General features: G+C 44.5%; 1 protein-coding gene across 1 annotated transcript in view; it reads right to left on the reverse strand.

Moving 5' to 3' along the window:
- The window catches only part of STRAP (serine/threonine kinase receptor associated protein), a 143,616-nt gene that overhangs the window by 72,967 nt on the left and 44,013 nt on the right, over window positions 1-26,636 (reverse strand). Inside the window, exons 5-6 of the mRNA XM_085652664.1 lie at window positions 4,646-4,745; window positions 2,697-2,834 (exon numbers count right to left, since the gene is read on the reverse strand). Of these exons, the coding sequence (XP_085508790.1) occupies window positions 2,697-2,834; window positions 4,646-4,745 (238 nt within the window). The remainder of the gene's footprint in view (window positions 1-2,696; window positions 2,835-4,645; window positions 4,746-26,636) is intronic.

Below are 26,636 nucleotides of genomic sequence, written 5' to 3' on the forward strand. Positions count from 1 at the left end.
CTCTCACTGTGTCTACCCATCCATTACTCTGGATAGCAATCGATTTACATCTGTTAGTAAGATTCATCTAAACCAACACCCTATCCCTTTCCACTCTCCCCAATTCTTGTCTGCTACCTCTGCATGCCCAGGATGAACTGGTGTGACTTGTGGGTTTCCCCCGGTGACAAACTTCCACCCCTCCCCTGCTTCATCAGCATCTCCAGCAGGGTCAGCCTGGAGCACAGTAGTAGAATTGCATCTTTGTCAAGATCCAGTTATGACAAAAAGGTGTCTCCTCAGACAGCTTCAGCATACTCAAAGACCGCAAGTATACAAATAACTTACTAGTCAACAAAGCAAGCAAACATCACCTGGGCAACCCCAGTAGTTCGACCATGCAAGTGTTCCATGTGAGCACCCTTCAAATTTGCATTGTGTAACAAAGATTCTATTGCTTAAACAAGTCATTTGGGAGGGGGGGCGGGGTGGCTAACAGTCGAGGAAGATGGCCGCCCACTAAAGCGGCTCCCGTCACCCGCCGCATTAATCCCCTATCATCAGTACACATATCTGTATACCACGCCCGAGCCTAATGCCTGTGATACACTGACTCTGGGGCACCGTGAGTGTTGCTGCTTTCAAGTGTCAACAAACCGCTGCCTGGAATAGTAGTGCAGCTAGTGAGAAACTGGTGGGTGGGGCCGCAGCCTCCCGTAGCACATCGTAGAGGAGAAGGTGCACATGGGAAGTGGCTAACCACGAATGGGGCTGGACTGCTCCCAACAGGAGGTGTTACCTGGGGCCAGCTGCTGTGACGAGAAACGTCCCGAGACCAGCAGCCGGACTATAGACGCCAGCCTTTGGTGCCCTGGCTGATAAGACTGGTTGCAGGAGGCCTCGAAGAGCCTTGGCCGCAGGAGATCAAAGAGGAGAGTAGAGGTATGAAGGGTACCCGGAAGGAAGAATCCCAGAGATGTCCTCTGCGTTTGGATGTCTACTGGACTGCTTAGACTCCTATTCCAGGGAGAAATGCGCCATGCTGATCGGTCTGCGGCACGGCAGTGGATTCACTCCCGCCAGGGCCAGTATCTCCTCCGTGTGGGCTTCCGGAGTACAGTAAGCCCAGCCTTGCAGCCTCCTGCAGTAGCGCAGTGAAGACATCCTAGGAGGCTGGGTGAGGAGAAGGGAAAGCAGACAGGCCGCAGTGTAGTCTTATTTCTCCCTGGCAGGTGGCTGAGACTAGTGAAGTAACCCCCCCCACTTGAAGAGACGAGGTCCACTGCAACTTGTGACTGAAAATCGCCTAAATATGACAATATTATGTGGTAACATTAAGTCTTTCCGCACATGGTAAGGGCAGCAGGGTGATAACGGAGGGATCCACAGTCTTTGCCAGTTTTTAACATGTTTGGGGACAACAGGTACTCTGCAGAGCTTGGGGGGTAGGGGGGGGCAGCACTTTGAGGTCCGCCATGCAAGAAGGAGGTATAATACTGGGGTTATTTTTTACAGTTTGTTTCTGCCGATCCTCCCCATTGTCATAGAGGGATAAGCTTTTGTGTACACGCGCAGTCCCAGACATTAGGTTACTCCTTCCACTACCGCCTACTAGTCTGTTCCGCATCACGGCGGAGATCTTCACCTGTGGGCTGCCACCACACTTTTTTCCCTTTAGTTGCCCATGGCTGTCACACTAGGGACTTCTAGAATGTCAACAGCTTGCGAGACAATCAAAATATGGGTGGTACTGCAATATGTCAAGTGACACTACCTTGATGTGGTTTTACTACAGGAGACACACCCACATGGAAACGCATACCTAGCTCTTGATAGAAGAGGGAGCATTTTCTAACCTAGGCGGTGCTCCTCCTCCTGCTCGCGAAGGGGGTGGGGGGGCATGGAGGGAGAGGGTCTTCAATGCGGCTCTGCGTAATGCCAGGAGTCGCTGGACTGATCAGCCGCCATTTACCCGTCGACCATTGACAGATTTTATGTCGGCATTTAGCCTTGAAGACACATGGCACACCTATAATCCCACAGCACAACAGTAGACATACAACTCGGGAGCATAACTATGCTTTGTTGTTACGATACATGCTGCTTCCTGTCACCGTGATTCTTGTAATAAAAAGATAAAACATAAAAAGGAAAATTGTATCCAGCTCGGAGTTTAACTGCCAAACTACTATACAACTAAGCTATTGGACTTAATGAAGTGTTTTTATAATTAAAAGAACAGATTACACTATAATGTATTAGTTCTTTGCCTTACACAAGCATCTTTCAAGGTGAATCCTCAGTTGGTAGACCTCCTTATAAACTGAAAACCAAAGGATGTACTTGAAATTTTTGTAAACTCAGCAGAATCTGATTCCTGTGGCTCCAAGGACAACAGGCAATAATCATCTTAATAGGGTACACTGAGCAAGATAATAGTTAACAGATTGCAAATTGGGAGGCTAATGCAATATTTACAGAGTAAATCCCTTCTTTTGCTCCTCTTGCATTTGTGCTGAAGTTTATATACTCAGAATACTTGTGCCGAATACTATAGCACAGAGGTGATAAGAGGAAACAATCTGCTAAAAGAAGATGCAAAAGATGAAAATGTGATCACACAAGGGCAGGAAAGGTACGGTGGTCACGAAATAAGATGCTAAAGGCATAATTTAAAATGTATGTACAATCATTACAGCATCAAATATGCAACCTACCTTACGGTATTATAAAGAGCAATTGTTTTGCCATAAGTGATAAGTAACGTCTCTCCCTCTGGTAGATATTCCATACTGCTTACAGACGTGGGAAAGCTGAGGCTCTTCACTTCAGTCATGCTTGCCCTGTCCCATAGCCTAAAAAAATACAAATAGCATATTACATGACAGGTCAATCAATCAATATTCTGAGTCAACACAAAGGAAACCTTTAGCTGTGCAGTGCATGTGTTAACTGCACATGCATCCTTTCTTGGGCTTTCAACAGGAAGCTAACAAGATCAGCTAATATAATCTATCTAACAGGACAATCACCTTCGAAAAGTAGATTAAATAGATGAATAAACTACTTGGTTGCTTGTCCGCATTTAGCATTTATGAGTGAGGAAAAATGAACTTACTACTCGAAATATTAAAGCAGAATCTTCTCAATTCCAAAATGCAGACAGCTGGGCAGTAAACCGAATACAATTGTCCTTGTTGCAACACAAACCATTTTGTGCTCGCACAAACAAAAACAAAGCAATTTCAACAAGGCCCACTCCAAAAGATCACTAGTTGCATAATCAGAAGTAAAGGTCCAGTTGTAGACAACTGATCCAAGGTCCTCTCCTGGTGTAATTAGAATATGGACCTAGAACTGTGTGTTAATCCCTATGCTCAATCTGTGACTGAAACAAATACCATGGATTGAGAACTGGTCAAATATCATAATACCAATCCATATCTAAAATGGGTTAAAAGATTGCCCATGTGAAGTTCTCCTCTCTGGCTCAATTGTTGGTCACCTGAATAGAAAAGTAGAAGTTCATTGTTGTATTCCACAGGAAGTGAAAAGGAATAGAAGAGAAACCAGCAAACTGCAGTGCTACTCTTATGCAGAATTAAAACAAGTTTCTCCTTCTATTTATGCCTTTAGTATTAATGTAAAGCGCTAAGAAAAGAATGGTGTAAAGCTATTCACATTTACAGTTGAATGTAAATGAAATAAAAACATTTTTATCGAAAATTCCAATGTGCTTGAGGAATTTTGTGTTTATGTGAAAGCTAATAAAACACAAATCCACCATCATTAGGATATCCACATTCAGAAGTCGTACGCTTTCCTGCCTAAAGCAAACAGCAGCTGTGGCTGTGAAACAAAAGTATCATGCTCAACAGATCAGTTGATTGAAATAAGAAAACGGTAGCAATTCATTATCTTTTTTTTACCTAAGCGTTTGTCAAACAAGTAGAGGTGATAGAAAACAACTATCTTCGGAAGAAGGGGGTGGTGGTGAACACCACAATTCCAAAACTAATGTTAACTAGTTAATTGACAATTTTTTTTTATTTTTTTTTTTTACAAACATACAAATTATAACAAATCTACAAAAAAATCGATCCACAAATTTTATATTGCAAGCTGCAGTAATGCGCAGTCTTTTATTCAGAAATGCAATTAGAAAAACATCTTTTAAACATACATTTTTAGAACGTCCTTTGGTAGAAGCTTAAGCACAGCTCAATAATTAACTTATGTTAAGATCCCTTCTGGGCATCCATCACAAAGTTAAAAGCCAGGGTTGCACACTTAGTATTCTTTAAGACAAATGTACAATTACCCAATAACCGTATGCAACACTGACGATTTTATTTGCAGTTGCTTTCATATTTAAATATATAAATATCTGTAGCAAAAAAAAATATCTGGTAAGAAAGTAACTAGTAGCTTGTGCAAGGCAGGCATGTTACAGTGAGCCAAAATTTTAATTTTCAACGTCTGCTCTACTGCTTACAAAAACAAGCATGTCCACGTCCAGTAAGAAGTGAGCAGGGAGATGTGTTTCTCTTTCTTATTGCACTGAATACTGTCCTCTCAGCAGACAAAGGCTAAGGGGCTGTGGGTATACAAATATCGAAATAAAGACGAAATGACATTTCCATACAGCAAACTAGTTGTAGTTTACCTGACTGTTTTGTCATCTGCTGCTGAAAGAATTTGCCGGTCTTCGTTGTACCAGAGAGCCTTTTTGATTCCAGAGGTGTGACCACCAATCTCCAAAGGATCTTAAAATTAAATAATTTTGAGTAAAGCAAGGATAAAATACACTTAGAACAATTTACATTCTAAATGGTCATCTCTGCACAATTCTGTCATGGAGTTGAAGATTATTATTATTTTTTTTGACACATGAAGACATGGGTAACAATACGTCAACATGCCTATCACAAGTGTCTTCGCTGAATTCCATATCGGAACCTGGAGCATACAGTTATTATTTATCATTCTTTATGGACTGGCTTCACAGTGCAGCTGTCACCAGATAATCATGTGAAAACCACCAGGGGAGGGGCTTTGGCACCGCCCACATGTTGGGAGTCAGGAGTACATGTTTAGAATATGTAAAAGTTGTGTGCTTCAACAAAAATGTGCTTGCCATCAATGCAGTGGTGATCATTTTATTTATTTATCCAGCTGCTCGAGGCTGAACTTTCAGGGGGCACACATTTTATTGAAAATGCTATTAAAATGTCTTTGATAACTAAATAATTGATGTTGTTTTTCTCTCATGGCACTACCACAGATGAGAGGAGGGGATTCAATAACCTCCATACATTTAATTGGTCTGGCTTCACAGTGCATTCATAAGCCTGACCTATCAGCATTGCCAATGCTTGTTTACTAATGTTAGCGGCGTTACTGAGCATCACATACAAAGCTGTTTCCCAAGACTCAAAGTCAAAAAGTAGTTCACAAAAAGTGAAGGTGACCTAGAACATAAAGAGACTTCATAAGGCACATGAACCCGTTATTCCAATCCAAATGACTAGTGATCAATCTCTGTCAATTGAATGCATGGACTGACATTTCAGGACTGAGGAAAAATACATTGTCTCACAGAAAGCAACTGTGCCAAAGCCTATTTTATTGTTGCCAATTTACACATCACACTGTAGGTGCCATGAGTAAATAGTGAACAGTTCGGCTTCACAAAATGGTTTAACCCAGTGACCGGTGTTTTCAGAGTTTGGAAGGTTCAAATGGAATGAAATATTGGATTTGATTATAAGATTACAATTTTAGGAAAACCCAGGATTACATGGTCAGAAGCCATAAACACTGCTAGAATATCTAGATTTTTTTAACCAAATTAAAAATTACATGGCTTTATCACAAAGAAGGGATTAACAGTGACAGCAAAAACAAGTCCTATAAATTAAATGAGCATTGGAAAAGTCAATATGTCTGTCATTTTATTAGAGAAAGTCCTTAAAGTGACGAGGGAGTTTATTTGTATGTTTCTGTAAGGTTGTATGAAAGGGCAAGTCAGTAAATGTGAAAGTGGTGAATGGTAGAAGACGTGAATGATTGGGTGACTAGAAATTAATCAGTCAACAAATGCACCACTTCTGTTTGCTATGGATGAAATATAGAAAACTTTTTACAACTTGGCAAAGACAAGGGAAGAAATGTGAAAGTCCTTTAAACAAGTTTAAGGTCTGTCAGTGAAAAAGAATCCACCAATGAATTCGGTGAACCACCTAGAGGAAATGAAATGGGAGTGCTATACCAAACACCTACACCTTAAGATAAAGACACTACGGCAATACATGAAGGCTAAATACTTCAGAGTTCCTATCACAAACATGCATATGATAGAATTACTGTGGATTCTGTGAATAATGTGTAATATGGCCAATCAATGTGGTGTTAGTGATGTAAGTGGTACCACGGTGGCATGAGACTTGTATATTGTAAGATTTGACTAATAAATACAGTGTGAACCATGTTAATCAAAGTGAGTTGAGAGTGATGTCAGCAATGTGCGCGTTGTGAGTGACATGCTTATTATACGATGGGCATGCCTTGTGTGAACAGTGCTAATGGCTGGATTTCTCTTTTCACATCACTAACCTTTCATACCAATGCTGCTGGCATGAAAGTCACAATGAAATCAGATAAGTATATTATGCGAGCTGTAGGAGAGACCAAAGCGGTGTTCTAAATTTATTACTAACTGAAATTGTGTGTGGAAGTTATTGGTAAATACATAAAAGTGTACTTTACAAATGTGTCTGCTTTGGTGCTTTGCTAACCTTTAAATCTGTGTCCAGTGTAACTTTAAGCTGTCCCAAGCGGCTCCTTGGACAAGGAATTTTGCAACATGCAAAGTTTTCCACTAGTATGTGCCCAGTCTGGAAACATACCAGGCAGAACAGGTAATACATAACATTCAATGCGTGTGCATATTTAGATTTTGCTAGGGCCACGAGTGTCCTACAAGTTGAACTGCCAGCTACTAAAAACACACCGTGGTCTTATCTGAAAAGTGGACACGAAGATTTATCCACACAGCTTCCAGGCACTTCTGCTTGGTATCTTAACAATATGTCTATCAAGTACGTCACCATTCAAGGATGAAGTAAATGCAAATTTAAATTAGGTCGGTTTCTCAAGAAAGTTCCTAGGATCCTTACGATTTTTTTTTTGATTTTTTTATTTTACACGGAGATGAAGCCACATAGATTACAACAGTTTGTTCTTGAACTGCTGAATATGTGCATTTACCACCCAATCATGCGGGATGACTGTAGATGTAAAAGACAAAAGGAATCTTTAACATTTTTCTGCACAACCCCACATGAGCACAAACGCTTCCCAGGGTCTATGTATTGACATTTGTGGACTTCTTTTTTATAAGCTTAACAATTATCCTGGTACATAAAAATAATCAACATCCACACTGAACAAACACATCCCTGGCTCCCGATAGAGGTTGAAATGCTCTACATGGACGATGACCTTCATATACAAGTTGTGGGGGTGGTGGTGGGAGGGTGCGGGGGGTTGGTATAAATGATGAGCAGAGGAGAAAATATATTAAGACCGAGATGCATTACAGGGAGGCAGCAATCTTTGAATGAAGAAATTCTGGAATATGAACGTCACTAAAGCAAACGGAAAATGTAAAACGCAAAACAAGAACATAAAAGCTTGCAGAGAAAAAGCAACACTTTACTAGACGAAAGATACTTGCATAAAAATTTTTAACTGCTATGCATTATATAGATATATAAATTAGTAGTGCTCAAAATAAAAAATAAAAATAACATACTAGTGTTTACTGTAATAAAGGCATGGTTACTTCAGAATTGTGAATTAATGCAACAAAACTAACACGCTTAAAAAACAAATCACAAAGAACAATCCCCAGAAGTATGAAATCCACAATGTAGGTACCATTGTCTTGTGAAAGAACCAGTGAGATTAGGGCGGTTCCCAAATGGGAATGAAAGTGCGTTTTTCTGCTGCAGAGCTGCCAAAATGTATAAATGATAATATATGCACAAAATTCCTCCAGGTATCTGTCCACCTCCATCGCTCCACTCAACAGTGCTCTGCAGGACCAGTATTCTATGGTCAGTGGTGGCGGCAGCAGATGCACTACGTTGTTATTGGTGTGGACTCTTAGAGCAAACAGGCAAAGCAGGCACTGTGACACAAAGGGATGGAAGCACGCTGCTTAACCTCCCAGCACAGTTCACCCCTTAGCATTATGGTAAATGTAGTTCACTTTAAAAGCTTACTTGAGTTTTTGCTGAAGTATTTCACCAAAGTTGGTGGAGGTTAGTGCTATGAATCTCTAGGCACGTGTTTCTGGATATTATCGTCCCTCAGTAGAGATAAAAAAAGAAATTCATCTGGGGTTGGTGACCACTTGACAAGTCAGACAGAATTACAGCCCTATGTGCTGATCCAAATGGTAAACGACAGCAGCAACAAAGTCAATATAGTTAGAGGGCTGACCCTTTGTGCCTTTCTTGATGTGATGTACTGTGGACTGAAAAGACATCGGTGATGGCTGTAGGACGTTATCACACATGTAATAGAACGCGTTGACATCAATTGTAATTTACCTACGATTGGAAAATAAATACGAATTATAACAATACCATGGTTCATCTCTGTACTGATTTTTTGGAGTACAGGGCATGGTTGAGAAGCAACTAGCAGTTTTCCTTTTCTCCGTGGAGGCAGACATCTTTGTGTTAATTACGAGAGAAGAGCTCAATATATCCAGAAAGACAAATACAAGTTTAAAAGGCAGAATCTCAGAGTTTCTAGGAAATCACTCGTCAATGTGAGGGACAATGCCCGAAGGTTACAAGATATTAAAGGAAAGAGCGAGTAACATCTAGTTTACACTAACAATAGCTAATTTCATCTAGGAATACTTTCATCTAGTTTTTTCTGCATCTTTGTGTAGACCTGTTAAATGAGAGATACAGCAGCAAGATGCGCATGCATTTAGTTTTGCTATCTGAATCAGGAAAAAATACTTTCCAAGGAATTTTGTTGCTGGGGGTCAGACTGGGGTACATTGGACTATTGTTTTCTTAGCGAAAATAGATATAAACAAGCCTTTGCAATGCAATAGGTCCTGCATTACTGAAAGTTTGAGCTATTGGCGCTGTAAAGAATAGTGTTTGTTAGATTTTTTTCAATGTTAAATATTATTATTTGCAACACCAATAGCTCAAACTTTCAGTAATGCGAGACCTATTGCATTGCATACGCTTGTTATTTTGTCTACAAAAACTCAGGGACACAGCTGAAGCTGGAAATTTAAATGAGAGGCCCAGACAGAGTATCCCTAATCCTACTTTGTGACAATCCTGGCTTTCTGAGCCTAAAGAATGTAAGGCTGTGTTGGGAGGTGAAGGAAGTGTTAGGAGAATTAAAAGAATGGTGGTGTGTCTGGTAAGCCAGCAAGTCAAAAGGAACTAATGCAGTTCTCTCTCAAACTTGATTTGCAGCTCTGTACACCTCTGTCTTGGTGCCCAGGTAACACACTTGCCCTGTTCTTATGTACACAGTATCAGCCTTGCATGGTAATATTTACTTCGCATTCGGGCAGTTTTGAATCTGGCACACCCACATGTGGGTTAAGTTTGTGTAGGAAGCAGGCTTTGTATATACTATACCAAAATGAGGTATAGTGTACACAGAGTCCGCCAGAACCCCTAAGGAAGGCAGAGGTAAAAGTAGATAGCACCTTACTGTATTTATGGTGGTGTGGGCGAGCAGTAAGGCATTATCATAGGGTAGTGTTAAGCATGTGTTGTACACACATAGGCAGCAAATGATGTCACACGCTCAAAGACTGAACTTAGACCAATTTGTTTATATCAAAAATATTATTTAGTTATATTTCTTTTCCAGAACCAAGCAAGCCTGGTACAGATAAGTGTAAATGGTACTTTCAAGGCAGGTTGAACAATACAAGCAAGCTGAATGAAAATGACTGTTATAGGTTGGTAAATACTTTCAATACAGTGGAAATTACTATTCGATTACTTTTTTATTTTACTTTTCATTTTTGCGGTGGTGGGGGAGGGATTGGCGATTTATGCTTCATAGAAACAAATACAAATACAATACATTGAAGATAAACAAAAAGAAAATACATGACAGTTTATGACAAAAACACATTATTAATTTGCTAACCAATCCTGAAATGGAGCCCAGTTTTTTGCAGCAATTAAACGTCTTCTCCTTCCCTGAAACTTACGTACAGCAGTTTCTAATTTGAACCATGCCAACATCCTGGCCTGCCAGTGGAAAAAAGTGGGAGGTTGAGGGTTTATCCAAATAGAAGTAATACAAAGTCTGAACATTGCCATTGCGATAAACAAAAAAGAATGTAAATGTCTTGATCTTGTGGAATCCATAGCATATTGATAACCAGTAATTACCATTTCAGCAGAAATTTTGATTGAAGATTGAGTAATCTGTGTGAGAAACGTTTCAATTTGGTTAATAAAGAGTGATAACTCAGGGCAGTCAAAAAACATGTGGAGAGAATCCGCAGATGGAAATTTGCATCTTGCACATGATAGGCTTATGCCTCCGGGGGCCATCCCCCATCTGACTAGTTTTGCTGGGGTATAATAAAGATTAAACATAGCCATATAACTTTGGGTACGAAGAGTACCAGAGACAAAAACCGTCTTGGCTAACATCAGTGGCAATTTTAAATCTATAGAGGGTACACCAAATTTGACCGCCCATTTATTATTAAAATCAGAGAGATCATCTGGTAGTTGAGACAATAAAGTTTGATATAATGTACCAATTTTGGCTTTTTTTTTTTAACCAATTCGAATATCAAAATCTTCTCAAAGAGTGCAGGGTTTTCTGAGAGTTTATCGAGAAAACTTCTAATTTGAAGATATTTAAAAAAAAATGATTAGATTGCAATTCAAATTTGTGTTTCAAAAAAGAAAAAGATGCCAGCAGGCCAGAGTCAGCTAGGTCGCCTATATCAGTCAGGCCTTGTGAGGCCCAGATAACAGTTATTGAATCTTGAAATATCACTGGAGGGAGCCCAGACGCATTCAATGGTGTATGGTAATTAAGTTTGTAATTAGAAAAGAGACGACAAATTTTTTGCCAGATCGTGAACAGGGCCAGTGCTACCTTGAACCTCGTTTTTTTGAAGTAACTTGTTTCTAAAATGCGTGTTAATATCCCTTGTGTAGCGTCACCTAATGAAATTGAGTATATTGAAGGAGCCAAAAATGGCGGTAATTCCACCTTCTTTCCAAATAGTGGAAAAGCAAAATGTTGGATCATCGCAGCCCAATAATAGTAAACAAGATTTGGAACTGACCAGCCCCCGCGTTCTTGCGGGAGATAGGTCCATTTAGCAGCTCGTCTTGGCTTGCGGTATGCCCATAAAAACCTCTGACAAATTCTTTGTGCTTTTATTAAAGTAGGGTTAGAAATTAATAACGGGATAGATCTAAATAAATATAAGAATTTTGGAAGTACCAACATTTTAAGAACATTGCAGCGCCCAAATAAGGAGAGATGAAGGTGGTTCAGCCGTTCTAGTTTATTATGAAGCTGATCAATAATAGGTAGATAGTTCAGATCTGAAATTTGACCAACATCAGCCGAGATCTGAATGCCTAAGTATGTCGCTTGTGGGGCAACAAGAGCAGTTGATATTGGCATAGCGGACGATTGCAAAATTTGAGTTTTAGTGATATTTAACTTATAACCTGAAATTAGACCGAATTGTACTGCCAGGGTCTCCAATGCAGGAAGAGAAACAGTGATGTTATTTGTTAATACTACTATATAGTCAGCATATGCCAATATTTTATACTCGACGCCATGAACAATAAGTGGAGAAATGTTTTGGGCTCTTTCTATCAGAGATAAAAAAGGATCGATATATAAAGCAAAAAGGAGGGGGGAGCAGGGGCACCCTTGTCTGGTGCCGCGTGTGATAGAAAAGTAGCTTGATTCCTTTCCTGAAATACGGATTTTGGCAATTGGGGAGATATACAATGTTTGCAAAGCTAGAATAAATTCAGGCGGTATCCCTTTCCAATAAAGAACGGCCCAAAGATAACCCCAGGAGACCCTGTCGAACGCCTTCTCGGCGTCCAACAGGATCACACCAAGGGGAGAGTTTGTCACCTGGGCCCAATCTAAAAGAGCGATAACACGCTTAATATGATCGGTAGTGTCTCTACCCTGAATAAAACCATGCTGGCGAATGGAAACTAACGGAGAAATAACTTGAACGAGACGAAATGCTAGAACTCTGGAATAGATTTTACTGTCAGTGTTGATTAATGCTATGGGCCGGTATGATGCTGGATTTAGTTCTTTTTAAATAATACAATGGTCTATTGTCGCCAGGTTTCAGGAATGACCCCCCTCTGAGCAAGTTGAAAAACTTCAAGCATCTGCTGTTTAAATAAATGTGAGAAAGTTTTATAAAATTCGAGATGTATGAGATCGGGTCCTGCCGCTTTACCAGAAGACAAAGATTTTATGGCAGCTTCAATTTCTTCCCAACTGATAGATTCAGCCAAAATTGAATTCTGATCGGGAGAGGACTTCCGAGTTTCGAGAGATTTAAAAAAGTGATCTAGTTGTTTTTGTTGCTGCTGGGATATGTTTAGTTCCTCAGTATATAAAGTTGAATAGAAATCCACAAAGGTGTTTAACACTCCATTAGGTGAGTCTTGTAAAATACCAGATCCATCTTTGACCTTTGTTATATAGCTAGCTATTGCCCTTTGTTGTAATCTTTTTGCTAAAACCTTACCAGACGCTTCACCAAACTCATACATTGATGTACGAAATTGAAAGTACTTGGTAGCTATATCAGCATACAAGGGATCCGAGAGATTAGCCTTGGCAAGAGCAACCGCTTTCCGACAAGATGTTAGATCTTCACCGATATGGATACTAGTGCTTAGGTCTAGCTCAGCTTGTTGAAGTGCTAGAACTCTATTTTTGAGATTTTGCTGTTCAGTTTGCCATCGATAAGACGCAATTCTCTTAGTTTCGCCGCGTAAGGCAGCTTTGAAGGTATCCCAGACTAGACCAACAGATGCTGTATGGCTATTGATTGCAAAGAAGTCTGGAATCCAAGCTAGCATCCGTTCCTGATATAGTTTATCCAATAATAATTTCCTATCAAAAGTCCAGGGTCTTATATGATGCGGAGGTCGATCCCAAGGAAAACTAAAAATTATAGAATTATGATCGGATATAGTCCGAGGGTCAAGCCGAACCTTGATAGATTTCAAAACTTCAAAAGAAGTGAAAGCGTAATCTATACGAAACAATTTTTGATGAGGTATTGAGTAAAAAGTAAATCCGTTACGGGCTGAATTGCTGACATGCCATATATCTACCAAACCATGTTCAAGTAGTAATGTACGAAGTGCTTTATAGACCTGGGGTTTCCGGCCAACATAATCAGTAGATTTGGTGATATCTAACCAGCTAGGAATACTAATGTTGAAATCTCCACAGAAGATTAACGGGTGCGGCCAATTAGCTAATTCTACGTTTAGATCCATCAAAATCTGTGGATCATCCAAGTTAGATGCATATATTGAGCAGATCGAAAGTACAGATTTATTAATAAGCAATTCAACTATTAGCCATCTACCTGTGTTATCTTGCTTAGTTCTTTTAACTTGGGCAACCCCTACTTTTGAAATGATAGCGACACCCCTAATGGTAGAAGTTTGTCTGGTAGTAGCCACTAAATCATAGCCCAAAAACTTAAGATAGTGCCGATTAGCCCAAGAAGTATGAGTTTCTTGCAGGCAGATCAAGTCCACTTGCATGGGCTGCATCAACTTATGAAAGATCCTACGCTTCTTGGGATCATTTAGCCCACATATGTTCCAAGTTGCACAGGTCAATCTACGATTTGCCATTTAGAGATAATAGAAAGGGAAAACATCATATATATATATACCTAAAAGAGAATGACCCTGTATAAGGATTATAAAGAATATACCACCAACATGTCGTAAGAAAAAACAAATAGTTAACATCCTAAGTGTAATTGAAATCACACTGCCATGTATATTACTAATATCGCCAATCACCTCAAGTACCCACCACAGTACCACCCAGTGACCCCCCCAACCCCCCCGACCCACCTTCCAACCCCCCCCGCCCCCCGTTGCCCCCGCCTACCCCTACCCCTTAACCAAAATCGGGAGCTCAGGACCTAGGTCCTTGTGATGGTTGAGTGAGCGTCACACCACACTCCGCTGGGCCTATAGCAATACACGTAATATTATAGATGAGAGTCAATCCTATTAGAATCGCATTGATATAATAAAGAAAAAAGTCATTTAATTGGTGCTATTTGCGCACTATTAGCACTCTGTTAACACATTAGCTTGATAAAAGAACAAATGCAGCAACACTTTTTATATTATATAAGTCAATCCCCAAAAGTGTATGAAAATCCCCATTCTAAACAGTGACAACAATCATCGTTTTTTCCCCCTTTTCCCCCTTTTTTTTCTCTTTGAAAAAAGAACCTTAGTGACAGCTAAAAAAAAAAAAAAAAGAAAAATATACTACATTGTGTCCAAATAGTCCCTTGCAGTTATTTCAGAGAGAAAAAAATTTGTTTCTGTCTTATATATTATTTTCAGCTTTGCTGGGAAGAGCAAGAAAGCCTGGGCACCTTTCGCCTGAAAAAGAGGGATCTGCTGACGGAGATGCCAACGGCGATCCACTGTCTCTGCAGCAAGATCGGGTCGAACAAAAAATTGGCAGCCCTTGGCAGATCTCTTTTTGTTAGGTCGAGCTAGATCAAATATACATTCACGAGCAAGAAAGGTGTTAAAGCAAACCAAGATAGCACGTGGATAAGAACTGTTAGTGTTGGTAGAGGGTGATTTCTTTTTTTTTGAGAACGGGAAGCGATGTGCTCTCTGGATTTCTGAGTTCCAGTTCCATTGAGTAACCTCTGGGAATGCTTCAGTAAAAAGCTCAACTATAAACTGCCGGACATTGCCTCCTTCAATATCCTCCTCAACTCCCAAAACACGTAGATTATTCCTTCTTGAGCGGTTCTCAAGGTCCGATAGTTTCCATATTATATCCTTTCGCTGTTCCTTAACCTCTGTGACCAAATCCTTTTGGACAGCTGCGGCATCTTCAAGGGCTGAGATCCGCTCTTCGGCTTCAGTAACTCTTGTATTAATCTCAGCTGATGATTTTATAACACGTCGGAGGGAATTTTGCAATTTACGACACACAGATTGGGTGCGTAAGTTCTCTTGTTTAGTTGCTTCTCTGTGTTGGATAATCGTATGATATATTGTTGACAGAGAGACCTCCTCCGGCACGTCAGGTAAGGCCCCGCCGTTGGAATTTAATGATATCTGAAGATCGATTTGGGATTGATCTTCGAGAGTTGTCATATAGGCCCTCCTGACTTAGAGGTTTAATGCCAGGGGCTAGAGCTTCTGTGGTCTCACTAGGTCGCCAGTCAGCAGCTTCGCTATCATAGTCTGACCACTCTAAATCAGGATCACCCTCCTCTCCAGACAGCGAGTGATCTGATACGGAATAGAATTTTTCGGTTGAATCACTGATCGCCGACCCCCCCATGACGTGGAACTCTGCCGAGGCTCCTGAAACGATAGCATCTGAGGGTTGATGATTAGTTGAAACTACATTATCCATAATGCACTGGGCCGAAACAGAGCCAGAGGCGGACACCAGGGGAGCCGAGAAAAGTGGATCTGTTAGAGGAGAGGAGTACACTGTAAGCTGAGGTATGTCAGGTATGTCAGGAATAGCCACTGAGGGAACCACATGGGGAGAATCAATCACAACATGAGGAGGAGGAGCATGGATACCCATCGAGGAAGAGTTTTGCGCTGAGACAGACAAAGTAGCAGATGTAGAGGCTACTGTTGCAGATACTAATGTAGCGGATGAAGCGGATGAGGCAGAGGAAGCAGATAAGGCAGTTTTTTCCCTAGCTCCCAATTTAGCAAAAATGTCAGATAGAGTCTGCACCTTACCCGGTACTGAAGATGGAGCTGCAGCTGTAGCAGCCGATGAATCCCGAGCGGGGATTTTATCCGACATTGGAGCTCTGCCCTTCTGAGTGGTCCGTGAAATGTTAATATCAGCGTCTGGCGGGTGGTTACGGGTGAGATTACGAGACTTCACCGGTTTGGGAGCGGACTTCGACGCTTTTGGTGGCATCACCGGTACAGCCGAGAAATCCGAAAGGAACCTGGAAGGGAGCCGGGAATCCACGGAGAAGGTAGGCTGTGTGTGAGACGCCGTGTAGAATACGTTAGGATTCAAGCACCGAACAGCCCGCCAGAGCCAGCACAGTCTTAATGAGAAGGCGGGTCTTAGGATGTCCAGGCGAGATACAAGTGCCATATGTAATGCAATGGCTTTCAGCTCCTCCGTCCTATTTTAAATTAAATTTCGTTGTATTTTCGCTGTACTTCTGGTTAAAGCGAAACCCGATCTACTCAGCATCTCCCCGGCAACTCCCCGGCACAGCCGACTGCTTAGAAGGGATAGGAACCGTTTAGGATGTTAACACGGCCCAGCGGAGTGAAAAACGCTGCCTCACTCGGCCAGTGTCACGGCCGCCATCTTGCCCCCTGCCCTATTACACCTCTGTCTTGGTGCCCAGGTAACACACTTGCCCTGTTCTTCTGTACACAGTATCAGCCTTGCATGGTAATATTTACTTCGCATTCGGGCAGTTTTGAATCTGGCACACCCACATGTGGGTTAAGTTTGTGTAGGAAGCAGGCTTTGTATATACTATACCAAAATGAGGTATAGTGTACACAGAGTCCGCCAGAACCCCTAAGGAAGGCAGAGGTAAAAGTAGATAGCACCTTACTGTATTTATGGTGGTGTGGGCGAGCAGTAAGGCATTATCACAGGGTAGTGTTAAGCATGTGTTGTACACACATAGGCAGCAAATGATGTCACACGCTCAAAGACTGAACTTAGACCAATTTGTTTATATCAAAAATATTTAGTTATATTTCTTTTCTAGAACCAAGCAAGCCTGGTACAGATAAGTGTAAATGGTACTTTCAAGGCAGGTTGAACAATACAAGCAAGCTGAATGAAAATGACTGTTATAGGTTGGTAAATACTTTCAATACAGTGGAAATTACTATTCGATTACTTTTGATTACTTTATGGATTACTTTTTCTACTCCGTGTTCTATGCCTAGATATGACATTGGGACATTTCCTAGAGAAAAGGCAAGTAAAGTAGTTTAGATATTTACCGTTTTTCAAGTTCTCATACAAAACCAACTCCACAGTTAGAACAATTTTCACAAGAAAGCAGTCCTACGGGAAGAAATGTGGTTATCGGTTTCAAGGTAAGTACTTGGGAGATGGTTTCTGGGGTTAGAACCAAGGTTCCTCCCCAAGGTCAAGGAAGCACTCTCAAAGCACCCTCAGCAGCACTCGGGCGGCCAGGTGTGGAGGCCCAATGTTATCCAATAGGGGATAGGGGGTCTCCGGTTGGTGGCTGCTCACAAAGTTGTGGGAGCAAAGCTCCTAGTTTTAGGCTCAGGGCAAAGGGGGATCCAAGTTAGCACCCAAAGTACACCCACAGGGGTGGCTGGCTTCAGGGTGCTGGTTTGGGGGCTGGTGCCCCGTTGATTTCAAAGGGGATTCTCTGGTTGCAGCAAAGACTGGAGGCTCGGGGACGAAGATCTTCTGGAGGTGACCACCGGTTGGAGAGGTAAGTTTGGATGCCTGGGGATGCTGGGACACCATCGGTTGGGCCACCCAAGGCCGTGGGTGTTGGGTGCAGAGGTGGCTTTAGGCATCGGGTTTTCTTACCAGCTGTGGTTGCGATCAGGGGGATTCACCAGAAAGGGGCTACAGGCTTCTCTTGGAGATTCGAGGCAGGTCAGAGATCACCAGATCTCAGGCCCTGATCGCCAGGGAGACCTCTTTGTGGTGTTGGGCCACTCGAACTCGGGCCTTTGGAGTCAGGTCCGGACTCGCTGTTTTGGCCAGAGTCTGTGGGTGAGCAAATCTGGTGCTCACGGGAGACAAAGTCTTGGGTTTGGAAGGCAGGGCAGGTCCTTCGGGTTCTAGAGGCTGCTGGCTGCAGGACACACCGGCATTTTGCTGGAGCAGGTTCAAGGTGGGGACAGGCCGGTAGGGCTGAGTCCAAGTAGGTAGGCGTCCTCCTCTTCTTAGTTTCAGCACGGCTTCTTCGGTCCTTCTTCTGGTTCTTGTCTGAAGAGGCAAAGTTCGGGGATGCCCCTAAATACTAGATTTACAGGCGTTAGAGGTGAGTAAAGGTTGGGACCAATGTGTCCCTTCCTTGGGGTGGGAACACCTCCTATTAAGCCACCCTCCAGTGGGAGGGGGGAAGGGGGGGAGAGGGGAGGCATATGCCTCTGTGGTTGCCTGGGTCCCCCAACCCACCATCTGCAAGAAGGCGGGGAATGAGAGTTGTGCTTCACCTCTCCCCCCCTCACCTGAGGGGTGAGATTGGCAAAGGTGGGCACACCTCCCTTTCTCGCTTGGTTTTCCCGCCACATCTCCTGCCCAAAGTGGGGGATCAGAACCAGGGGGAGCCAGTTACTGGAAGCAGCAACACCTGGGGTAGCTCACAAAGGCGGCAAGCCTTTGAAGCTTCCCCTTCGTGGACCCTACTCACCCTGGGGGAGGAGGCTTGGCACCACGTCCCAGGATGTGCATTGTTTCAGACTCCCCCCCCCCCCCACCCCCCCCACTCCCTACCCCCCCCCTCCCGAGAGCAGCAGGGGTCGAGAAACATGTCTGGTGGTGGTAGCTGGCGAGCAACCACTCAGCCAGGACAATAGAGTTAGGTCGTTTTTCAGGGGTCATCTCTGAAACGCCTTCAGAGTGCATTTTTCATTAAAGTCCACACCGGCATCAGTGTGGGTTTAATGTGCTGAGAAGTTTGATACCAAACTTCCCTGTTTCCCTTAAAGCCAGTTCATAATGACAAACTCCCAGCACCATATACTCTTAAATGGCATTACTGCACCTACAATGTCTAGGAATTGGCTGAGACATTGTAGGGGTACAGGGCTCATGTACCTGTAACCTCACCAATGGTATAGTGCACCCAGCTAGCAGGGTGGCTGATCTATGCCAGGGCAGTGGGTTGTAGGCATGGCACGGCACACAGGGATGATTGCTGCCTCTCAGACTCTGGAAATGGGCATGGCTTTCGAAGACATTCGCAAAAGTGGAGCTGAGCTAAGGTCACGCGAAAGCATTTAGAATCGGCACATAACGGACATAATATTTCAGTTCAGTTACACCAATTCAAACAACAATAAGTAAATGCAGGTCACCCAAAGTTTACGGGGGTCTGCACTTCTCGGTGAACATTGGTGAAGTCAAGGGACAGACAAAGCTCGCTGTATGCGGCAGATACTAGGCAGCCCCTCCTATTTGGAATGTTTACAAAAAAGAAACTAGACTGAAGGAAAGTGTCTGTAGGTTCCGTAGTCTTTTGAGACAATGTGCAACAATACAGTCACCATTTTCAGTTGAGAGCTTTGCACACAAAATAAATGAGGGCCAGTTGGATTGTCTTGTGAGCTACTGGGCTCTCGATAAGTAGAAAGAAAGGTTGCTTTACAAGCTACTGATGTGGCGTAGCTTATAGAGCTGCCGACCTTGTGCCTGGTGAACCGAGTACGAGTCTCGGCGTCCGCTCTACAAAAGACATGGCAATCGTAATAAATAAACTTTAACTCCTAACAAATAAATATAAACAGTGGCAAATCTGAATCAAAGGATGTAGGAGCAATTCAAGGAAAACAAGCTGGCCAAAAATTAAACCGAAACGGGAGAGGGAAGGGCCCTTGAAACAAGTCTGATGAGCAAAAAACGCAAATGTCAAGTCTGTTACGCGGGATGCGAAAAGTCAACCAAAACAAGAAGTTGCTGCCATTACTGAAGCTGGCAGTCCCGAGCGGTTTGTACATTAAGTAAATAATTCTCCTGAACCGGTTAATGAAAACTACAGAGTAAGGACATATGTACGAGGGGCTGTCCTTAAGGGAGGTAATAAGGAGGAACTACTAAGCATAATAACTAATCTAAAGCCATCATTTACAAAAGCACAGGAAGAGGAGCCAATTGGAAAGATGGGTGGAAAATGAGTGGGGCTTAATACCCATATACTGAAGTCTCGAAGCGACAGCGCAGGGGCTGCCTAGGCGACACTTAAAAAAACAAGAATAAAAATCTACTTCAAGCAGATTGGGGACAGCAATATTCCTTGCTTCCACAAGCGGAGGCAGAAAAGAGATGTTCTCAGCTGCTGTCAATGGAACTAAAATAAGGATTAGCAAACCCAATGGTTAGAATTGGATAGTGTTTTCAGAAAGTGATCATCACAATAATGGTTGTGGTGCCAGAATGATTTTGCAACAGCTATAAATGAATTTTCACTGGATGTTTGACTGTTTTTGGGCAAAGCAAGGGAAGTAGTTATACCAGAGTACATGTAGTGTGCCTGGGATAGTGAAGGCCAGGCATTTAGAAGCAGCCCATAATCACAGAGCAAGGGCTATTTGGATTGGCAGATTATGTACTCCCTATTAATTCCATGGGTACATTTGGTCAAGTTTCGCATGAAACACTTCAACAATAACTATTTATCCCAAATACAATTAAATTATTTGCACCTCAAACATCTAATAGCACTCACTACTAATGGAATCTGGTGAAATAAGCCATGCTGACAAAATAAACCATCAACAATTTGCACAGCGGGCGTGGCTAGCAGCCGATGAAGATGGCTGCCTTCTAACTATGCTGCGCTAGCCGACAGTGCTCAAGCCCATACATCCGGCATAATCCGATGCCTTGCAGGCCCGCTCTAGCGAACAATTAAGCAGAAACGCAGCGGCCACCTGGCGATCCTTTCCAGTATCGCGCCCGAGGGCTGGGAAGCGAGCAAGGGACAGACTGGGCGAGAGGCCCGCGACCAAAAGATGGCGCCTCCCTGGGACCTTTAATACGGGGGTGGCCCACAGATTCAGCTCCACCGCTGCGACTGTGCTTGGCCGGGCAAAAAAGGCACCCGCGACTCTGCACCCGCTATCGGAAGACAGCTAGGCAATTGTACGTGCTTACTGGTAAGAGTAAAAAGCTGCTTGAAATCCCCATCCGCAGAGTGCTGGCGGGTCAGTGAAGCCGGGGACGTTAGATCGCGCTCCGCTCCTGGTCTCCGGCCGAGTGTCTGTAGTCTTGACACCAGTAGGTGTACAGGACTTGAAGGTGACCTGGGTTCCAGCAACTGGGGTACAGAATAAAAACGGACTAGCTGGGGGCCGATGACGACACCTCCCTTCCCCCACCTTACGTGCGCATCGGCGGTGTCTCTGCGAACTGGGCAGCGGAGACCGCCTGCTAACAGTTGAATTCCGGAGGGTATTCTAATCCTCCTGAAAAGAGTGTGCATATTTCCCCCTACGCCGGAGATCGGTGTGTGGCCTGTGCCCCTGCAGAAAGGAAAGCGAAGGTGAGGCACACTCCTGAGAGGCCGGCGTGTGGGTCCCGGGGTGCCAGCAGCTATGCGGGCAGCATTGATCAGCAAGTCACATAGCTAGCGGCCTGCAGATTGCGCCATGGGTCAAAACAGAGTGCTGGGGCCCGGCAGGCCAACCAAATAGATAAATATACAGTGGCCATGGGACATGAGTAGGAAGCGGTAGGAGGGGCTCCGCAGGAGGAATCGGGAGACCAGACCCCGGACCCCTCCTTAAAAGACATCATGAGGGCGCATACGGAATTGAAGCGAACCCTGGAGCCAAAGCTAGACTGTCACAGAGGAGGTGAACCTCCTGCGCGCAGAGCTGAGGAAAACTTCAGAGAAGGTGTCCACGGCAGAAGTGGGAATTGGGGTCCTACAATCCAGAACCAAACGTCTCGAAGACCAGGTTGCCATGCTCACGAAGAATCAGTCTGACATCTACACCCGGCTTGAGGACCAGGAAGGAAGGGCCCGGCGCAACAACATTCGCATCGTTGGGGTGCTGGAGGGAATGGAGGGACCGTCAATGGACTTGTTCCTAGAAGATTTGATACTGAACAAACTGAAGCCCAAATGTCTCTAACTTCTCTTCCATAGAGCGCGCCCATAGGGCTTTAGGAGGCAGGCCTCGCCCCCCACACACTATCATAGCCCGCATCCTGAACTTCAGGGATAGGGATGTTATCCTTCAAGTGGCGCGCATGCATGGCGACCTCCGATACAAGAATGCCACCATCTGTTTGTTCCCGGACTTTACGCCCCATGTCCAGCGCCGGTCTTTCGATGCAGTCAAAAAAGTTCAGGGAACATAACGTGAAGCACATGATGCTTTTCCCAGCCAAACTTAAAATAATAGATGCAGGAAAGACCTACTTCTGTGACTCACCAACAGAAGCAAGTGACTGGTTGGAGGGCTGGCGGACTGTTTGTCGCAAAGGGGGGAAAAATAGACAGACGACGGAGAATGTCCACGAAGAGAACGAGCGGGAGGCAGAGTGCGCTTCCAGTGGTCAGATGCAACGGCAGCGGACAGATAAGTGACCTGTGGGACACTCCTTGATTTGCTAGAACTGAACTTCACCCCGATATACCCCAGGGGGGCGTAAAATGGGGGTCGGAGTGGGATGCTATGAGAACTGGGGCCCACTTGTGCAAGGCATCTGTGATGTTTAGCAGATTTGCGTAACCTATGGCCCCTCCTTGGCCTCTCCCTTCTATTTAGGTATTGATGGACCGCCTCTGTTAATTATTGAGTTGGGAGGCTTTCAAACTCCATTATGTGGGCTTGACAATATTCGTTAGCAGACAATTAATACTTCATGCTGGAGGCTAGCTCACGGCTCCTCACAAATGTTTCTTTCTACACAGTTTGGGAGGTGGGTGGTTGGGGACAAACCTAGCAGGGTTGCAGGGAGGGGGGGGGGGGCGGGGGGGGAGTTGGGTTTGCGGTTTGAATGTTATGAGGGGACGGGGACCACGCTCGAGACCAAGATATCCAACAGGTACCAGAGGTTGACACAAAGGGAACACAGGAGATGAGGAGGCACCCAAATATTATTTACTTTGCTCAAAGTCATGGGAGACCCAGCTAGCATGCAGATATGGACCTGGAATGTGAATAGTCTGGGGGAACAAGATCAAACGCACATTAGTCATGCAGCATATTAAGAGGCACTCCCCACACTGTCTTAATTCAGGAATCACACTTGCGAGGGAGTAAATGTAAGGCATTAGATCACTTTGGTTACAAACCGATGGCCCACTCCGGGTTCTCATCTGGGGCTTGGGGGTTGGGGATCCTGACACGCAACACGCTACCCCTAGTTATCACCGCTGTTTTGTTGCGGCAGCAGGTAAATGGGAGGGGCACCTGATTGTATTGTGCTCTTGCTATATACGCCCAGGGCTTCATGCGGTGATCCTACTCGTTCCTAACTGATCTCCCCTCGGGCACTCTCCTGATTGGTGGGGGATACAAATGCAGTCATGAACCCAGAACTCGACCGGTCTAGCTCCCACGCGGGCCAACAGGGAGAACGTGGCCTGGCGAACTTAGTTATAGCCATGGGCTTGGTAGATCTGTGGTGGGCGCATAATCCATCCCTTAGGCACTACACATACTACACTGCACAACACTGCTCCTTCTCTAGGATTGATCATTTCTTTAGACGTACTGACAAGGTGGGGGACTTACTTAACTCTAAATACATGGTGAGGGGTATTTCGGACCACTCTCCAGTGTGTGTCAATACTGGATAGAGCCGGTTTCCCAAGAATTGACCCCTGGCGACTGCGGGACCCAACACTTCGAAATAAACTCCGGGAGGGCTCAGAGCTCTATTTTAGAGAAAACACCGGGTCAGTAGAATCACACATTACCCTATGGGAGGCTTACAAGACTGTTGCCGGGACAGGCACAGGTGCTTATCGGGGCTCAGAACAAGGAGGAATCCCAACAGATTCGGGCACTATAGCAAGAAATTAGCCTACTGGAGGGCGACACCGCAACGGCTTCATGCGCTGAACTGCATCATGGGCTGGCGCTGAAACAGCGGGACCCGAGGGCGCTGGCAGATGGCGAGGCGCAAGCATACGCATTAGGGACGCAACACTGCCTACATGATGTGGGCGATAAGGCCCTGAAACTCCTAGCGTGGCTCGAAAGACATGATAAGGAGAGATCGTGGGTGACTGGGGTGCATGATACATTGGTGTCATTGAAAAAGATTAGCAACGAAATTGCAGAAACATTCGCCGCACACTTTGAGTCTAAGCGCCAGTGTGCACCAGGTCGGAAGAGGACTGTGCAGAATTGCTGAGGGACTTTGCCCTGCCCACCTTGTCTGGGGAAGCACGTGCAGTGCTTGAGGCCGACCTCACGGAGGAGGAACTGAGTAGCACTCTGGGCTCCCTTAAATCCGGGAAAGCATCGGGCCCAAATGGACTCCCAGTCGAGATCTACAAAGGGAAGGCCTCGATCATAAACATCACCGCTACGAAATAGGCTGCTCGAAGTGCGAGACCATGGGTAACTCTTGCCAGACCAACGAGCAGCGACGATAGTGGTAATTTATAAAGCTGGAAAGCCACCTGATCAGTGTATCTCCTACCGTCCTATCTCCCTTATTAATGTGGAGGCCAAGGTTTTGGCCAAGGCCCTAGCAGATAGACTGGGGTCATTCATCACAGAATTGGTCCATGTGGACCAATCAGGGTTTATGCCCTGTAGAAGTACCAGACATAATCTACGGAGACTTTATGGTATACTTCACATGGCTGTCAGACCAGTGGCCCAACAGACAGCATTGATGGCACTGGACGCAACCATGGCATTCGACAGCATTGAGTGGCCCTACTTGTTCATGGTGCTCCACAGGCTAGGTTTTGGTCCCAATTTCTGTAGCTGGGTGAGGCTATTGTATGAGACGCCCCTGGCCCGGGTGAGAGTCAACGGGGTGCTATCAAGATCCTTTCAGTTGCGGAGGGGCACTGTTAGTACTTGGGGTCTCTAGTTGGCAGAAGTAGGTACCTTCGACGAAATAGGGACCCTTGCTTCTAAGTCAGGGAAAGGGGATTAGACTCCTGGATAACCCCTGCTCACCCCCTTGGTAGCTTGGCACGAGCAGACAGACTTATCTCAGAGGCAGTGTGTTAAGCATTTGTGAACACATACAGTAACAGTGAAAACACTACAAATGGACACTACACAGGTTGTATAAAAATAAGTATTCTTTATATAGACTTAACACAAGACCACAAACAACAAAAATCCACAATACTGTACTAAAATGCGTCGCTCCTCAATGCTTGCGCAGAGTAGGGGATGAGTCTTGTTCCTTACCGGAAAGGAGGTGAAGCGTCGATTCTCGTACAGCGTTCTGGTTACGATGCTGCAAGATGGCGCCTCAATGCGATGCGACAATCTGGTCGATGCGATAAGATGGCGCCCTTGATGAGATGAGACGACTTGAAGATGATGCGTGCACGCCGGCGAACTCCAACTTTGGAGCCGCGAAAGGCTCTGCGACACGCTTCTCCGGTGATGCGATGGCGACCCTTGTGGTGGCGACACACTTCTCCGGTGATGCGTCGTAAACAGCTGCAACGAAGGCACACTTCTCTAGTGATGCAGCGGCGACCTCTACGGCGGCGACACTTCTCCGGCGATGCAACGGCAACCGCTGCGACATGCTTCTCGCGCTTCCAGCTCCCAGCGACACACAGGCTTCTGCAGGTAGAATTCCCAGCACGGAAATTCAGAGGGGAGAAGGTGGTGAAGTCTTTTGCCCCTAAGACTACAGCAGGAGGCAAGCACAAGTTCAAGCCCTTGGGAGAAATATTCTGCAAGATGAAAGTTCTTTAACAGTTACTTCTCCTTTCCTTGACAATGAAGACACCACTGCAGGCAAACCCAGCAACACAGCACACTGGCAGAGGAGCAGTCCAAACTCCTGCAGCTTTCTTGGTTCTTCTCCTTGGCAAAGGTGATCTAAAGTCTTGGGGTCTGGGTCCCCATATTGATACTGCAAAATCCTTTGTACTCTGAAGGCAGAGGGTCCTGTACCTAGCTCAAACCAGTTCTGGGTGCATTCTGTCATTGTACACCTTCTTCCTTTGTCAGTGTGGGCCAGGGTCCTCAGACACACCACAGGAGGTGGAGCCAGCATTGTGGAAGGCAGGCACAGCCCTATTCAGACCCAGGTGCTACTCCTGCCACCACTCTACATTCATATATATTTATTCAGCCCTGTGCTGACTCACCCTGTCTCCTGGAGTCTCCCAATCCCCTGTCACTCACAAACCAGACATACAATACACAAGCTAGCAGAGGCAAGCTGGATGGTTAGGCAAGAAAATACCTACTTTCTAAAAGTGGTATTTTCAAAAACAGAATGTTAAAACCAACTTCACTAAAAGATGTATTTTATCATTCTGAGTTCAGGCATACTAAACTCGAATTTCTACCATGTTTCCTGGGTCAGTTAGGACTATAAGATGTTATAATCAAACTGCCCATTCTGGCCTAAGGGGACAGGTAGCCTTGCAATAGTGAAAAACGAAAATGGTTGTA

The sequence above is a fragment of the Triturus cristatus genome, chromosome 4_1 (assembly GCF_964204655.1).
Source record: "Triturus cristatus chromosome 4_1, aTriCri1.1, whole genome shotgun sequence".
Classification (NCBI taxonomy): domain Eukaryota; kingdom Metazoa; phylum Chordata; class Amphibia; order Caudata; family Salamandridae; genus Triturus; species Triturus cristatus.